The 14569-nt window shown below is 58.2% G+C and overlaps 2 protein-coding genes across 2 annotated transcripts; one reads left to right on the top strand and one right to left on the bottom strand.

The window, feature by feature from the left end:
* The first annotated feature begins 1568 nt into the window (after positions 1-1568).
* Positions 1569-11562, top strand: Gpr153 (G protein-coupled receptor 153). The gene is made up of 6 exons (XM_042055343.1): positions 1569-1704; positions 4949-5404; positions 5684-6113; positions 7921-8113; positions 8513-8697; positions 9163-11562. The coding sequence occupies exons 2-6, from the start codon at positions 5049-5051 to the stop codon at positions 9823-9825; spliced, it is 1827 nt and encodes a 608-aa protein (XP_041911277.1). The 5' UTR covers positions 1569-1704; positions 4949-5048; the 3' UTR covers positions 9826-11562.
* Positions 11563-13165: 1603 nt separating this feature from the next.
* On the bottom strand, positions 13166-14369 carry Hes3 (hes family bHLH transcription factor 3). The gene is made up of 4 exons (XM_038332300.1): positions 14310-14369; positions 14094-14189; positions 13933-14014; positions 13166-13530 (listed from the first exon to the last, which is right to left on the bottom strand). Exons 1-4 carry the CDS (start codon positions 14367-14369, stop codon positions 13166-13168), a joined length of 603 nt encoding a protein of 200 aa, XP_038188228.1.
* Positions 14370-14569: the final 200 nt, after the last annotated feature.

Genomic DNA, 14569 nt, shown 5'->3' with positions numbered 1-14569 from the left:
AATCTGTCTCGGCCTGGGTCCCAGAAGACGGGGTTACTTCCTGCCTGGAAGTAGGGGAGAGGACCAGCTCTCCCATATACAGCCATATCAACTCTGCCTGTCCCACAGATCCCTAGACAACCTTCAGGTCTCCAGCCTGTGCCACAAGGACACCCTTGATGCAGTGATGAGGCCACTCTCGGACCAGCAGAAAGCACACTAACAAGATCTGTGAACCCAGAACCACCATGGCGTCCTAAGCAGGACCTAGGCCTTGGGCTCCCTGAGGCATGTCCTTCATAGACCCAGCAATAAAATGCTACACTTGATTACAACCGCCCTCTGCTGGCAATCTATTTATAACCAGGGTCGCCTGCACGGGAGCCCTGACCACTCCCAGAAACCCTGGGGAGTGTTGGGGGACACATATAGAGCCTTCCCAAGCCCTGCATATTACTATGAACCCTCTATTTAAAAAATCTCGACTTCTGAGGAGTGACCCTAAGGCCCACCTGGCACCCAGGTACAGAAGGTAAGCTCCTGAGTGAGGGTAGCTTGTAGGACACCAGGCATCTATTGGATTGCAACTAAGGTGTGTCTGGTCCTTGGTACCCATCTTCCTGTGGGCACAGGTCTCCGGCCCAGGGAGGCTAAAGGATGGTCCTGTCCCACACAACCCTGAGTGGCCCAGAAGATATTGTGCCAATTGTGTCACCTGGATGGGGGTCAGGATGTCAGCTCTGCTCTGACTGGAGAGATATGAAGAATTCCCATGGAGAACAAGACACTTCCCTCACATAGGAGTTGGGCAGTGTAGGGGTGACAAGCCTCACAAGTGTTAACCAAAGGTGGGTTCCAGAAGAGGAGGAAGAGCCAGGAGTCAAGCTTCAGATCCTGGCTTCTGCTAATCAGCTTGGTCGGCCCAAACATCAGAGGGGACAAGACAAGAGTCCACTGGAGAGGGTCAGTCACCCTGCATCCCCGAGGTTCCCGCACTGTTCCCAGCAGCGCCCAAGGCACAGGTATTAAGTTGGAACCTTTGGTTGGCCCAACCCTGCCTCCTGCTACTCTGATTCCTAGAAGCCACTAGTCTTCAGGCGCACGAATCCTGTCGCTCGTTGTCAAGGATGCTAACATATGACATGGCTTCCTCCCTGACTCCCCATATCCCCTGTCCTGTGTTCTATCCACCTCCAAACGCCCCTTTCTCTGGTCTGAGAGGCCCGCCCTTCAACTCCAGGCGGTTTAGAGGCAGCTGCGCGAGTGACCCAGTCCCAAGAGGCCCCAACGTGGGCGGGTCCCGTCGTGCGCTCTAAGGGACTTCAGTGCGGCTGCTGGGGCTACGTGGCTGCCGGGAGTGGGGGGCCAGCGCGACGCGGCCGGGAAGGCGGGGCGCGGCCAGGGGGCGGCGCGGAGGCCCCGGCAGAGGCATGCGCCGTGAACCGCCCCCCGCCCCCGGCCGCTTGAGCTCAGCCAGCGGAGCGGCGGGAGCCGAGAGCGGCCGCGGCGGAGGCGGTGCCCAGGGAGGGAGGGCGGCGGGGCCGAGCGCAGCGCAGCGCTCTGGCCATCGGCAGCCGCCGCCAGGATGCCCAGACCCGCGGGCTGCTCCTCCGCCAGCCACCCCCGCAGCCCCTGGCGGCGGGGTCTCAGTGCCGGGGCGCGGGAACCTCAGCCGGAGCCGGAGGCGGGAGCAGCGAGCTAGAGCCTCGGGCGCCCGAATGCTGGGTGAGCGCCGCCGCCCCGGCCCAGGGACACCGAAGGGGAAATCCGGACGGGAGGACGGGACAAGGCGGCGCTGCGAGCACCTGGTGGGACGCGGGGTTCGTCGGAGTGGCCGTGGACAGCCTTTAGGGTCAGATCGCCCCACCACCACCAACTTGGGGACCTTCAGGGTAACTTCTCCGAGCCAGCCTCTCCCTCGGCTCCCCGCCTCCAGGGCTGGCAGCGCAGTCCTTGGCTGCTGGCAGCGGGCAGGCGTGGCTACTTTGGGGGTCCCAGGCCCCTATGCCCAACGCAAATTGAGGGTGCGGGTTTGAGACACAGTCCCACTCCTAAGCTGGCTCCCCAGGCCGTCACTTGGACGCGCCCTCGGGCTGGAAACTGGAAGATCTATAAGAGCCAGGCCGGCAGGGCTGCGCCTTTTAGGGGCGGGTAAAAATACCAACCGAACCCCGGGAGACCGAAACCTATAAGTGGGGTATCAAGAGGTGTGCACTGCATTCTGTGCCCTGGGCCGCCGTCCATCTGGGCCTTTGGAGACCTTTAGGCAGACCAGAGGCCAGCTAGGAGGCGATATCACCAAGCGTAGGCTTTTTGGAGACCGGTGGGCGCAGCCCGAACCCGGGGAATCCTTTCAAGTTCTGGGTTCTCTTTGTTGCGCAATACAGCCCCGGGGCTGAGCGGCCTCATTGGCCCGGGGTCGTGACGTCACGGCCTGGCCCTGCCCGCAGACCCTCCGGAGGGAGGAGGCTTCAAGGCCTGGGAGGGTCTCTAGATGGTCTCACCTGCTTTGTGGCCTGCCTTGGGGGAGGGCGATTTGAGGGGTTCCCGGTATGGAGGTGGGAAGCATCCTCCTGGAAATGTTGGAGACGCTTGGAATCCGTTGCAGAAGGAGCTTTGCTGGCTAGAGTCGCCAAATCGCGGTGGGGCCCAGTGGGGTCTGGCCCCCAGTGACTGCTGCTGTGGGCATCAACAGCGCGTCCCCATCGTCTCTTCATTTAAGAGGATCTAATATCCACCCCCACCCCCCCAGCACTCCAGAACATCCCTTCCCTCCCAGAATACAACCTCCAGGATTCCTGGGGTCAAATATGGCCTGCCCTGGCCCATTGCTCTCAGCTGCCCTCAGCTTGGTTAGGATCTATCCTTCAGGGACAAGCAGCTCAGACAGACCTTGCTTCTAGGAGCAGTGAAGTACCTTGTTGGGGACTTTTTAGAAGGACTTGGAGACCATGACGTTGGTGTCTGATGCACGCAGTTTGAATCCTGGCTTGGGTTCATAAAGATGTTGGCAGGTGATCTATCTCTCTGCCTCCATCAAAATGCCTTTCTGTCATGAGGATGGCAGCAGTACCACCCATTAAAGACGCTGGAGAAATGTGCCTCCCTCACCACTGGTACCCGGGGTCTCTGTCCTCTAGACGGCTGAATTGAAGCCCCGTGAGGACCTCGGTTTGGCTCTAATCCATGCTTCCCTTTGGCCTAGGGAAGTGTTTACTGATGGCTCACTGTGCCTCTGGCTCCAATCTAAGTACTTTGCCTGGCAGAGTGCACCAACTCTCTTCAAGAAAGGCACTGTCACGTCTCATTTGTGGATTAGAAAATGGAGGTGCAGGGGTGGTATCCGGTAACAAGCAGGGAGCTGGGGCTGGACTCCAGCTTCCTGAGTCCAGTCCACAAAGCTCTTCCTCTCTCACCTTTGTAGACTCCAGTCTGCAGCTGAGAAAGTTGGCTAGACCCAGATGCTGGTGGAGGGTTCAGTCGGATAGGGCCACCCTGCCACCCACCCTAGTCTCTGCAAGCATCAACCTAATGTTTGGGCAGAAATTGCCCTGCCTGCAGCAGGCAGCAGTAGACCCTTCCTCTGGGTCAGAGTCTGGGCAGGTCTGGAGCAGACACACAAAAGCAAACGAAGAGTCCACAGCAGGCTTAAAGAACTGTGCAGACAAGGGCTGGGTGTGGTGCCTGCCTTTAATCCCGCACTGGGGAGGCAGAGGCAGGCGGATCTCTGGACGTTTAAGGCCAGTCTGGTCTACAGAGCGAGCCCCAGTACAGTCAAGGCTACATTGAGTGATCTTGTCTCAAAATTATTTTTTTTAAAGAAAAGAAATTGTAGACAAGACCTGCAGAGAATGTCTGCTCTGTTGGCCAGGACAATTTGGTTTTCCCTGCCTGAGAACTGGGAAACGTGACTAAGGCTGCGATTGTCCTTCTGTCCCCAGCTGGAGGCACCGTGTAAGGCTGAGTGTGTGCTAGGTCCTCAGTAGCGCAACTAATAGGGCTGCAGGGAGCCTTCACTTCCTCTGGGAGTGGGACCTGGCTCCCAGCACACTGCTGTCCCCCACAGCCCTTGCTGGGTGTGGAACCCAGCTCCCAGAACACTTCTGTCCCCACTCACAGCACCTGCTGGGTGATATCTGGGCCCTAAGCTTTTGAGATATGCTGTCTGCTGTTTATTCCCTTAGCATCCCCACAGAACCAGCATAATGCTCCTCAGGAGGGGACCAGGCCCCAAAGCCTGTAATGCAGTTCTGGTCATAGTCTCTGGCTGTGCCAGGGTCTGTGCAGAGGCCCACTATGAGAGATGGTCTACCCACTCTCAGGGTGGGTGTGAGAGTGGTGGCCAGCTCGTGTCTACCTCACAGGTTACCTGGGGGATCAGAGAAGGCAAAGGGAGGTATGGGGGGGCTGGGTAAATGGTCAAAGTGCCTGGGATGTCTGTGTAGGGAGGGTGAGAGGACTCGCTGTGAGACATTACCTGGTCTACACAGCAGTTCCAGGCTCTCCAGGGTTGCATAGTGAGACATTGTCCCTTAAAACCCCAGACTGAGGATGGAGAGATGGCTCAGCGATGAAGAACACTTGTGCTTCCAAAGGACCTGGGTTCAATTCCCAGCACCCTCATCTAGTGGCTTACATCTGCCTGTAACTCCAGTTCCAGGGGATCTGATGCCCTCTTCTGGACTCTGCAGGCACTGCATGCATATAGTACAAACACTGAACATTCAGGTACACGCAACGTACATTACATAAATCTTATAAAGAAAACTCAGTGGAAATGAGGGAATGTGTACTTACTCGACAACCCTGTATACTGACTGCCCCTTGGGCCTCCTGCACAATAACTGATGAGTTCTTCTGGAATAGCAGCTTGGTGTAAGCTAGGGCCATACAGGACTCTTCGCCTCTCCTTTGGTAGCTCGGTGCTGTTGTCTGATATCTCACTGAGTGTTCATTGCTCCCTCCCCAGCTGCTTGGCCCCTGGCATCACCAAGCCCCGACGTGTGAGGGCTGCTGCATCGTGAGGAAGAGGAGGATGCCTCAGCCACTCGCCAGCTCCCGTCTGCACCATGAGTGATGAGCGGCGGCTGCCTGGCAGTGCGGTAGGCTGGCTGGCGTGCGGAGGCCTGTCGCTGCTAGCCAACGCCTGGGGCATCCTCAGTGTGGGTGCCAAGCAGAGGAAGTGGAAGCCTCTGGAGTTCCTGCTGTGTACACTGGCGGCCACCCACATGCTCAACGTAGCGGTGCCCATTGCCACCTACGCCGTCGTGCAGCTGCGGAGGCAGCGTCCCGACTACGAGTGGAACGAGGGCCTCTGCAAAGTCTTCGTGTCCACCTTCTACACCCTCACTCTGGCCACCTGCTTCTCCGTCACCTCCATCGCCTACCACCGCATGTGGATGGTCCGCTGGCCAGTCAACTACCGGTGAGCACCGACGTCTGGGTGTGCTATGCCAGGATGGGTGAGAAGGTCCAGGAGCGGGGGCGTGGCATGCAGGTGGAGTGCTCATGACTGAACAGGGGTGTCGCAGCACACAAATGCCTGATGAGAGGGACAGGTGCACGAATGGCTGTCCAGTGAGGAGCCAAGGTCCTGCAGTGCTGGCTGGGTGGAGACTGTACTGTCAGTGGGGAAGGTTTGTTGGGGCCCTCTGTGGTCCCTTGGTAATGCCAGGTTTCTCTGTCCTGCCCCGCCCCATGCCAGGCTGAGCAATGCCAAGAAGCAGGCGGTGCACACAGTCATGGGCATCTGGATGGTGTCCTTTATCCTTTCGGCCCTTCCTGCCGTTGGCTGGCACGACACCAGTGAACGCTTCTACACCCATGGCTGCCGCTTCATCGTGGCTGAGATCGGCCTTGGCTTCGGCGTCTGCTTCTTGCTACTGGTGGGTGGCAGCGTGGCCATGGGCGTGGTCTGCACAGCCATTGCCCTCTTCCAGACACTGACTACGCAGGTGGGGCACCGGGCGGACCGCCGTGCCTTCACTGTGCCCACCATCGTGGTGGAGGATACGCAGGGCAAGCGTCGCTCCTCTATTGACGGCTCGGAGCCTGCCAAAACCTCGCTGCAGATTACGGGCCTGGTGGTCACCATCGTGGTCATCTATGACTGCCTCATGGGCTTCCCTGTGCTGGTGGGTGAGGCTGTTGGGTAGGGAGCTTCTAGGACAGCCTAGGGACTGGGCATCAGGTGGCTGAAACCTCAGGCTTGATTTCTGAGCTGTGAATTATCGCTCCCATTTTACAGATTTGGAAGGCAGAGTTCAGAGAGGTAGAGAACCTGCCTAAAGTCAGGGTAGATGTGATGAGACTTGAGCCCTTGTCAGCTGACTAGGTAGGGTCTTTTTGTCACACCGCAGAGGTACTTTCTCCCATGCCCCAAGGCCCTTTCCATGAGAAGCAATGCAACTGCCTTCCCCTGCCCAGGTCCCAGGATGTGGCCAGTAGGTAGGGGACGTTGAATTGGCATAGGGAGGCCCCTAATACCTTCTCTGAAGTTGCACTTCATTGTCAGCCTGGAGAAGGAAGGTAAATTAAAGGCTCCCTGGATGAAGGCCTTGCTAGCCATGGTGCAGCGGGACTGCCTGCAGTTCGCGGAACAGCTTGGACGAGGCTGGCTCAAGATTGAAGTTTACACTCAGTAAACAGCTCCTGCCTTACTCCTGCCTCAAAAGGTCTGGGAGAGACAAGAGCCAGACCACAGCCAGCCTGCCCACATAGCCGTGAGTTGCTGCTGGACACAGTCCCAGAGAAGACCCAGATCCGGGGCAGCTTCAGAATCAAGGGCCTCTCGGGCTGCATCCCTGGCTCTCTCTGACACTGTCCCTCAGCAGACCAATCACCCTCCCATCTAAGGTCCTCATCTACAGTTGGGCCTTTATGTCAATGGTAAGAGCTAAGAATCTGTCCTGAGCAGCACAAAGCACTGTAAAGATGGGAGGGGCCACCCCAGCATGTTCTCAGAGTTGGGACCCACCCCAGCATGTTCTTGGAGCTGGGAAGTGGATGCCATCAATGGAGCCTCTCTGCTTGTCACAAGCATTATCAACAGTTCCTACGTCAGGGCTGGAGAGATGGTTCGGTAGTTAAGAACATGGCTGTTCCTGCAGAGGACCTGGTTTTGTTCCCTACCAGTATCCACATGGTGATTCACAGCTACCCATAGGCACATGCGTGGTGTACATACAAGCAGGCAAAACATACATAAATAAATGCTTTAAAAAGTGAAACTAGCCAAACACTGGTGGCGCAGGCCTTTAATCCCAGCACTAGGGAGGCAGAGGTACGTGGATCTCTGTGAGTTCGAGGCCAGCCTGGTCTACAATGTGAGTTTCAGGACAGACTTCAAGGCTACAGAGAAACCCTGTCTCAGAGAAAGGAAAAAAAAAAAAAAAAGCCCATTTCACAGACGGAGGAAATGGAGCCCCTGAGAAATCCAGCGGCTTTCCAGGGATTACCCAGATGGCAGAACAGATACGCTTTGCCCAATTTTGCTTTGTTGCAGCGTCATTAAACATTTCCCAAGCTGAGGAGGGGACCCTGGGAAGAGCCCTTTGGCTGCTGGGTCTCCTCTGGAGTCTGAGCTTGGAGGGCCAGAGCTTAGGAGGCCATTGCCCCAGGGAGATATGGCAGGGACAGGAACAGGCTTGAGGCCTGTTTTTCCTGGCCTGTTCCTTTGCAGGCAGGTGGCAGTAACTCCTGTCACATCATCCCATGGGCACCCGTGAGGCTGCTGCCCAGCACACTGAGGGGTGATATGCACAGCTGAGCTATATACTCAGGGTGGGTACGGGACCCTGCCAGTTTCCTGCAGCCACCACCTAGTCCTCCTTTTCCTCTGGGCAGTGGGTGATGGGTTCTGCCACTCTGGCGGTGCAGCTGTGGCTAGGAGGGATGTTGTAGGGAGGGACCTGTAGGTCAGGCCCAGCCCTGTGTCCACAGGTGGTGAGCGTCAGCAGCCTGCGGGCTGACGCCTCGGCGCCCTGGATGGTGTTGTGTGTCCTATGGTGCTCTGTGGCCCAGGCCTTGCTGCTCCCTGTCTTCCTCTGGACCTGTGACCGCTACCGGGCAGACCTCAAGGCAGTCTGGGAGAAGTGCATGGCCCTGATGTCCAATGATGAGGACTCTGACAATGGTAGGATGGCCTCCGGGTGGCCTCTGGGGAGGGACAGCGCTTGGGTGAGATCACTGGGTGTCAGGTGAGGTAGTCATTTGGTATATTCCCACCACATGGCACTTAAGTGACCATGTTCACCACCACCAGATATTCCTGTAGTGATAGTCTGTATGCCAGGAGCTGTCAGCCTGTGGGGGTGTTTAGTCCCATGGAGTTCCCACCCCAAATCTCAGAGGAGCAAAGTAGCCCAATATGTCAGCCTTCAGACTCACAGCTAAAGTGTTCTGTAGCTGGGATTTGAACTCTGAACCCTTGCCTGCCCTTCCAGCAAACAAGTCCCTTCCTTATGGAGATCCCTAAAAACCTTACTGTTGCTACCACGTTTTCATGATGCTATGCTTCTGTCCTGTCCTGCAGAGACCAGCTTAGATGGCAGCATCTCCCCCGACCTAGTATTGGAGCGCTCCCTTGACTACAGCTATGGAGGTGACTTTGTGGCCTTGGACAGGATGGCCAAGTATGAGCTCTCTGCCTTGGAGGGAGGCTTACCCCAGCTCTACCCTCTGCGGCCCCTGCAGGAGGATCGGATGCAGTATCTGCAGGTAAGGTTGAGGCAGAACAGAGGGACCTCAAAAGTCTCTCCCTCTCTCTTTCACCTGCTTGCTCTTGCTCTCCTTCTCTCTCCCTCTCTCGCTTGCATGCACGCATGCATGCACGCACGCACGCACGCATGCACGCACGCATGCACGCACGCAGAGATCAGTGGCAGTGGATGGCTGTCAGCCTTTGGTTTTTACCTCGAGGTCCCAGTCTGTGCGGGTGGGCCCATCCCCGTGCCCTGGAAGAGGGATCCATTGGTGTCTGTGAACCTTCCCATGAGACTTTCCAACTGACCCAAGCTCAGTCAACACCGAGTTTCAGAGAGGTTGTCACATGCCCCAAATCTCAAAGCGCCGATCCAGGGGGTCCTAGTCCCTGACCCACAAACTGCTCTGCAGGGCGCGGGGAGGCATCAGTGCGGGTTTCCAGGAGGGCAGCCCCGTTTCAGCCCGGCCGGGTGCTCGCAGGTCCCACCCACACGGCGGTTCTCCCACGATGACGCCGACGTATGGGCCGCCGTCCCGCTGCCCACTTTCCTACCGCGCTGGAGCTCCGGCGAGGACCTGGCAGCCCTGAAACACCTAATGCTGCCCGCGGGGCCCGACCGGCGGCGCGGGAGCCTGCTGGCTTTCGCTGAGGACGCACCCCCATTCCGCCCGCGCCGTCGTTCGGCCGAGAGCCTGCTGTCCCTGCAGCCCTCGTCCGTGGATGGCGGCCCGCGTCGCACCCACGACTCGCCTCCAGGCAGCCCGCGTCGCCGCCCCGGGCCCGGCGCCCGCTCCGCCTCGGTCTCGCTGCTGCCCGATGCCTTAGCGCTGACAGCCTTCGAGCGCGAGCCCCAGGCCCTGCGTCGTCTACCCGCCCCAGCGCGGCCCTTCCCGGCCGCCTCCTACTGCACAGAGCCTTGTGAGGTCCCGACGCCTCCTGGCGGCCGTGCGCAACGCAGCCATGGACGCAGGGCCACGCGCGCGCATGCGGGGCCCCTGCAGACCGGCCTGAGCGCGTCGTGGGGCGAGCCCGGAGGCTTGCACGTGGTGGGCGGCGGCAGCACCAGCAGCTTTCTGAGCTCGCCTTCAGAGTCCTCGGGCTACGTCACGCTGCACTCGGACTCACTGGGCTCTGCGTCCTAGGGCCTTCACGGGCCTCTCCAGAGATGCCATGCAGATGGGAGAGGCTCTGCACCAAAGATGTCACCGCATGTAGTTAGGAGCGCGGACAAGAGCCACCCACCCTAGGGGTGATTGGATGGTTGTCTCTGCGCCCCTCTTGTGGTTCCTTCCTTCTGATATCGCCTGGAGGAATGATGGCCGCCCTTGATGGCTGCATAGGACACAGACCTGCTGCTTAGCACAGCACCTCCCAGGAATGGACAGACTGTGCCTTTGAAGTGAGTGGCATCTGCACATTTGGTACACCTCCCCTAGGCTCTGAGGCTAGACTGGGGTATATAGGGGACCCTGAGACCCGTCCACCATGAGAAAGGACAAAATAAGTCTCTTCTCGGAGAAGCTTAAGCTAGAAGCTACAGGACGACGTTTATCTTTACTGGCCCTGCATCTGCCTCCCCTCAAGGGTATGGCCTGTAGAGCTTCTGTGAGCACAGGGGTCTTCAGAACCCAAACAAGTTCTACTGAGCAGGCTTCCCCGTGACCTGCCTCAGTTTCCCTTCTCTGATGAGTGGATGACCATGATACATCTCTCAGGGCTGTTTGAAGAATAATCCTGGTCTATGTGCCCTCGTACTTGAATGGACCAGATGCGAGAGGTAGTCTAGGGCCCTTTGTGAGGGTTAGCCTTTAGCACGTGACCCCCTGGATCTGAGGCCTCCCCATCTCAATGACCCTTGCCCTCTTGGAAACTCACCTTAGCTAAAGCACAACACCATGGGTATAACAGCCACCTTGGCCCCCATTAGTGTCCCCGTGCTCAAGACTCCACCGTATTGCCTGTCTCCCACTATGCCAGCCACTTCTGTATCCTCTCTGTACCTGGTGCAGAGAGCTGGAGCAATGGAAGTGGCTTCCCTGTCTTGGTGCCCATCTCCAGCTTTGCCTGCAACTCACACAGGCAAAGGCCCCACAAAGGGTGTCCTCTACCCCTCCTCAGCCACAAAGAAGGGCTCTGCTCTCCTGGGTAGACTGCTCTCTGGACTGTGCCAGGGACATAGGTCTTCCCAGGAGATACCCAGGCTGTGAGCTGGGAATGGGGTAGCACAGCCGTGTCAGGCAGAGCCTTTGTGCTGGGACCTGGAGATGGTCTTAAGGCCAGCACAGAGCAGCCTGTGCCCCCACCCCCTTTTCACTGCCCAATGGCCAGGCCCATCTCATCTCCCTCTCCAGGTGGAGTTCCAACTCCAGCTGGGGATGGGGGTGGGTGACTGCCCTATCCTAGGCCTCAGAGGTCCCTGTAGTCCCTGGGTATGGGGTCAGCGAAAGATAAGCCACCCCAAATGAGCAAAGCAGGGGACTGCAGTCTGTCCATCTCTGGACGTGGGAGAAGCTTCCTCTGGCCCATTTGCTGCTGTGCCTTTAGGGACTGATGTCATGTGGGTGGGGGCAGGGGCCACCAGCTAGCCGCTGTCTGCCTCACCGGCCTCAAATCGTCTCGGTTTTCACTCTGTTTTGTATCCAATGGCAATACTCATAACGGGGACATGGGTCCCCCCAAGTCTCTTCTACTTTTTACAAAACTTTAAGGGCAAACCCCAAGCAGAACACGCTAGGCACCAGGGCTCTTTCCCAGTCCTTCCTTGTTCGGCCTCCCTGTTTGCTGACACCTGTAAGGACCTCGGCCACGGGTTACCAGTAAGAATGCTAACTGTATACCACCGCCCAGCCCTGAGTCAGGGATTCGTTTGTAGATTTTTGAAAAACAGCTTTTCTCTCTGTACAGGACCCAATAAAAATGTCCTCATGGTTTGCACACAGCCTTCTGAGGCTGGTTCACGGAAACCTGTCTTTGCAGCCCTAACCAGTTACTCCCCAGCTACTGACGTCTACAGATCCTGACGTCTAGACCCGTGTACTATTCCCTTGGACTTGCCATTTCTCCAAGCAGGTGCTGCAGTCCTGGCCAGCGCGACAGACCTGGGCCCACAACTGTAGGAAGCAGCGGGTGGGCTCCAAAACCCACCAGTCAGAGAAAGGTCCTCTGACACGGGTGGCAACCTGGCACCTGTGCATGGCGCCAGGATTTGGTCGCCCCTGTGAGGTTGTCTAGGTACCTCTAAGACTGGCTTGGAGACCTCCCTCTCAGACACTGGTTGATTCACCGACCACTCCTTCTGATCCTCGCTGAGAGGCCGCCACCTAGCGGTAGAGGAGAGAAAAGTCTTGGCTTTTCTCTCACCAGGTTGGCTGACCAGAGGCCGCCTTGAGATGGCCAGGGCTGGGCTCTGTACTGGTTCTTGCTCCAGAAAGCCCGCGGTGTGGGAATGGGTTAGTGTGGGAGAGCCAAGTTGCGGAGAATCCTGAGTAGACCAGAGCGTGTTTATCGGCAGGGCAAGAGCCGCCCCAAACTTAATATTACGTCGTACACTCACGTCTCAGTCTCTGTACAAACAGCCAGTTTTTATTCAGAATTGCACGTTGGTACTAAGAGGTGCTGGACCCCAGGCTGGCCCACGACAGGAGCCTGGGAGCAAAAAGCTCTCCTCTGTAGTCGCAGCACATATATAACAGGTGCAAGAGCACTCCAAGAGCCTAGGGCTCAGAAGGCGCTCTGTGGTCCCGGGCACCCGTCTTTTCAGAACACAAAATGCGCAGCTCTTGGAAGTGCCGAGCTTTGCACGGGTGGTGCCACGCAGCGATGGGTGGGACCTGGGATTGTGACGAAGCAGCGACATTGGAGCACTCATTGCACCTTAGGGGCGGAGCCCCTGCTCTGCATCAGCACCCTGAAGCCGTGGGCATCCGCGAAGGGAGGATCTTGGAGAGCGCGCCCACAGGGTGGGCCCCGTGCAGAGGCGGAGGAGGGTGCGATGGTAGTGAGAAGGTCTTAGGTGGGGGTGGGATGGGATGGAAGCCCCTCGCTGGAGGGGCGGGGCTCTGTGCGCTTTGTGCTCGTGGGAACGGAGCGCCCGAGGCCAGTTGAATGGACCAGGGCGGAGCAGCGATTCTCCTCGCTGTGAGGGGTCCGCTCTGCGCCGCTGGCGACCGCAACCTTCCCACCGTGACGCAGTCGTGGAGAGGGGGGTCAGGGGCGGAATGCCAGCCCTGGGTCCCTGGGAAAGGGGCACATTCCACACGTCCCCTCCTAGCTCCACTAGAGGTGGGAGGAGGGAGCTGATCTGGCTGGTAGGTGGGACCGGAGTGGGTGAATTCACGTAGACCCCCATCCGCAAGTGGGCCACCGATTGAAAGAGTTCCTGCAGTCACCATAGGGGCGCCCCAAATAGTTTCCGTGTCCCCAGACTAGACAGCGGGTAATGGGGCGGGGGAAGGGTCTTGAGTCTGAATCCTTGCCTGGGACTCACCAAGGACGCCACACCCCAAGCCCGGGTCTCGGGTTCTCGGTTTGGTAGTTTGACGCTGGTTGCGGTGCGGGAACGCCGGTAGAGGACTCGGGGAGACCTCTAGGGAGAGGGAACGGGGACAGCGGGGACTGGGAGTCACCTGCGACGGTAGCAGGAGCCCAGATGGCCGGGAGGCAGGGCCTGAGAATAGAGACCGCCTGCGGGCTGGCGCTGTCCATGGTGCTGCCCGCCCTGCGCTCCAGCACCAGGGGGCAGCGCAGGCCGCTGCCATCTTCTCCGCGCCGAAGCCGCTGGCTCACGCCGGGCAAGCAGCCTTGGAAGCCAGACGGGTGGTCGATCCCAGTGGGTACTGGCCAGAGTCCTGAAGAAAGGAAGGGAGGAGAGGAGGGAACAGAAGAGGTGTGGAGGATAAAAGGAAGGGGAGATGCATAAGGACATCCAGGGAGAAGATGGTTTCCTGGGTGGGGCAGACCTATGCTCACACTCAGGCTGCAAGGCTACAGACAGGCCAGACAGGCCTTGGCTGTCCTTCCCCACATCCACCCCAGCTAGGTGGTGGACCGTCTCTACCCATCCCCCATCCTACCCTAGGCTATCACTTGTAGCTCAGACTGCTCTCCAGCTCTCCATCCTCCTGCCTCAGCTTCCCAAGCGCAGGGTTTACTGGCAAACGATGCCACGCCTAGCCCCAAGACCCCATGGCTCGCTCTCACATGTCCCTCCCAATGTCTCATTGTAGATCTTTGAGCCCTTACTTCGCTACCTTGCAATGAATTCTGAAGACTTTTCATGTACTTGACACTCAGCTCCAGGATGTCAGCCTTTTCCAACTTCCGTTTTCGTATCTGCCAAGTCACAAGATGCTCTCTTAACAGGCAGACTGGGGAGGGCTGGACCAGTTGCTCCCCTCCTCTCCTGCCTTACCTGATGTGAGTAGTGTCTCTCCAGAAGAGATCTGAGCTGCTCCAGTGACATGTTGATGCGTGCACGGCGCTTCTTCTCCATCAGAGGCTTGGAGATCTGTGGGCCAGCCGGTAATCTTCAGAGGGAGAGCCCTAGCTTCCCAGGCCTCCATTCCCTCCACCCCAGGGGTCCCCAACCCCGGGAGTCCTCATCCCAGACCCTTCAGGACCCCCAGACCTTTCGGAAGCTGCTGGCTGAGCCACTGGGGCTGCCCCTCAACGTGGGCTCGGTGCCCATTTTGTGATGTCTGCGCAGATAGTAGGCTGTGGTGCCTTTATAGGGGTACCTCGTTTGCATGTCAATGAGGCTCTAGGAACTGGAAAAGCCCAGAGGGGGAGGGGAGGGGACAGAAAAGGGATGCCATACAGGGGAGCTGTCCCTGTGTCCCTCTATGGGGCCCCTTCCAATGGCCCAGGCTGCCTCTGGCTTTCAAGATG

This window comes from Arvicola amphibius, chromosome 6 (assembly GCF_903992535.2).
Source record: "Arvicola amphibius chromosome 6, mArvAmp1.2, whole genome shotgun sequence".
Lineage (NCBI taxonomy): Eukaryota > Metazoa > Chordata > Mammalia > Rodentia > Cricetidae > Arvicola > Arvicola amphibius.
Note: the sequence above shows the minus strand (reverse complement) of the source record. Positions and strands in the feature narration are given on the sequence as shown.

Bases quoted from the DNA above. Each gene is read 5' to 3' on its own strand.
- Hes3 (XM_038332300.1), bottom strand. From the start codon at position 14,369: ATGGGCACCGAGCCCACGTTGAGGGGCAGCCCCAGTGGCTCAGCCAGC. The intron at 14,015-14,093 runs GTAAGGCAGGAG...GTGACTTGGCAG, and splicing joins AGAGACACTACTCACATCAG to ATACGAAAACGGAAGTTGGA. The intron at 13,531-13,932 runs GTAGCGAAGTAA...TCCTTTCTTCAG, and splicing joins TCTTCAGAATTCATTGCAAG to GACTCTGGCCAGTACCCACT.
- Gpr153 (XM_042055343.1), top strand. From the start codon at position 5,049: ATGAGTGATGAGCGGCGGCTGCCTGGCAGTGCGGTAGGCTGGCTGGCG. The intron at 6,114-7,920 runs GTGGGTGAGGCT...CTGTGTCCACAG, and splicing joins TCATGGGCTTCCCTGTGCTG to GTGGTGAGCGTCAGCAGCCT. The intron at 8,114-8,512 runs GTAGGATGGCCT...CCTGTCCTGCAG, and splicing joins TGATGAGGACTCTGACAATG to AGACCAGCTTAGATGGCAGC.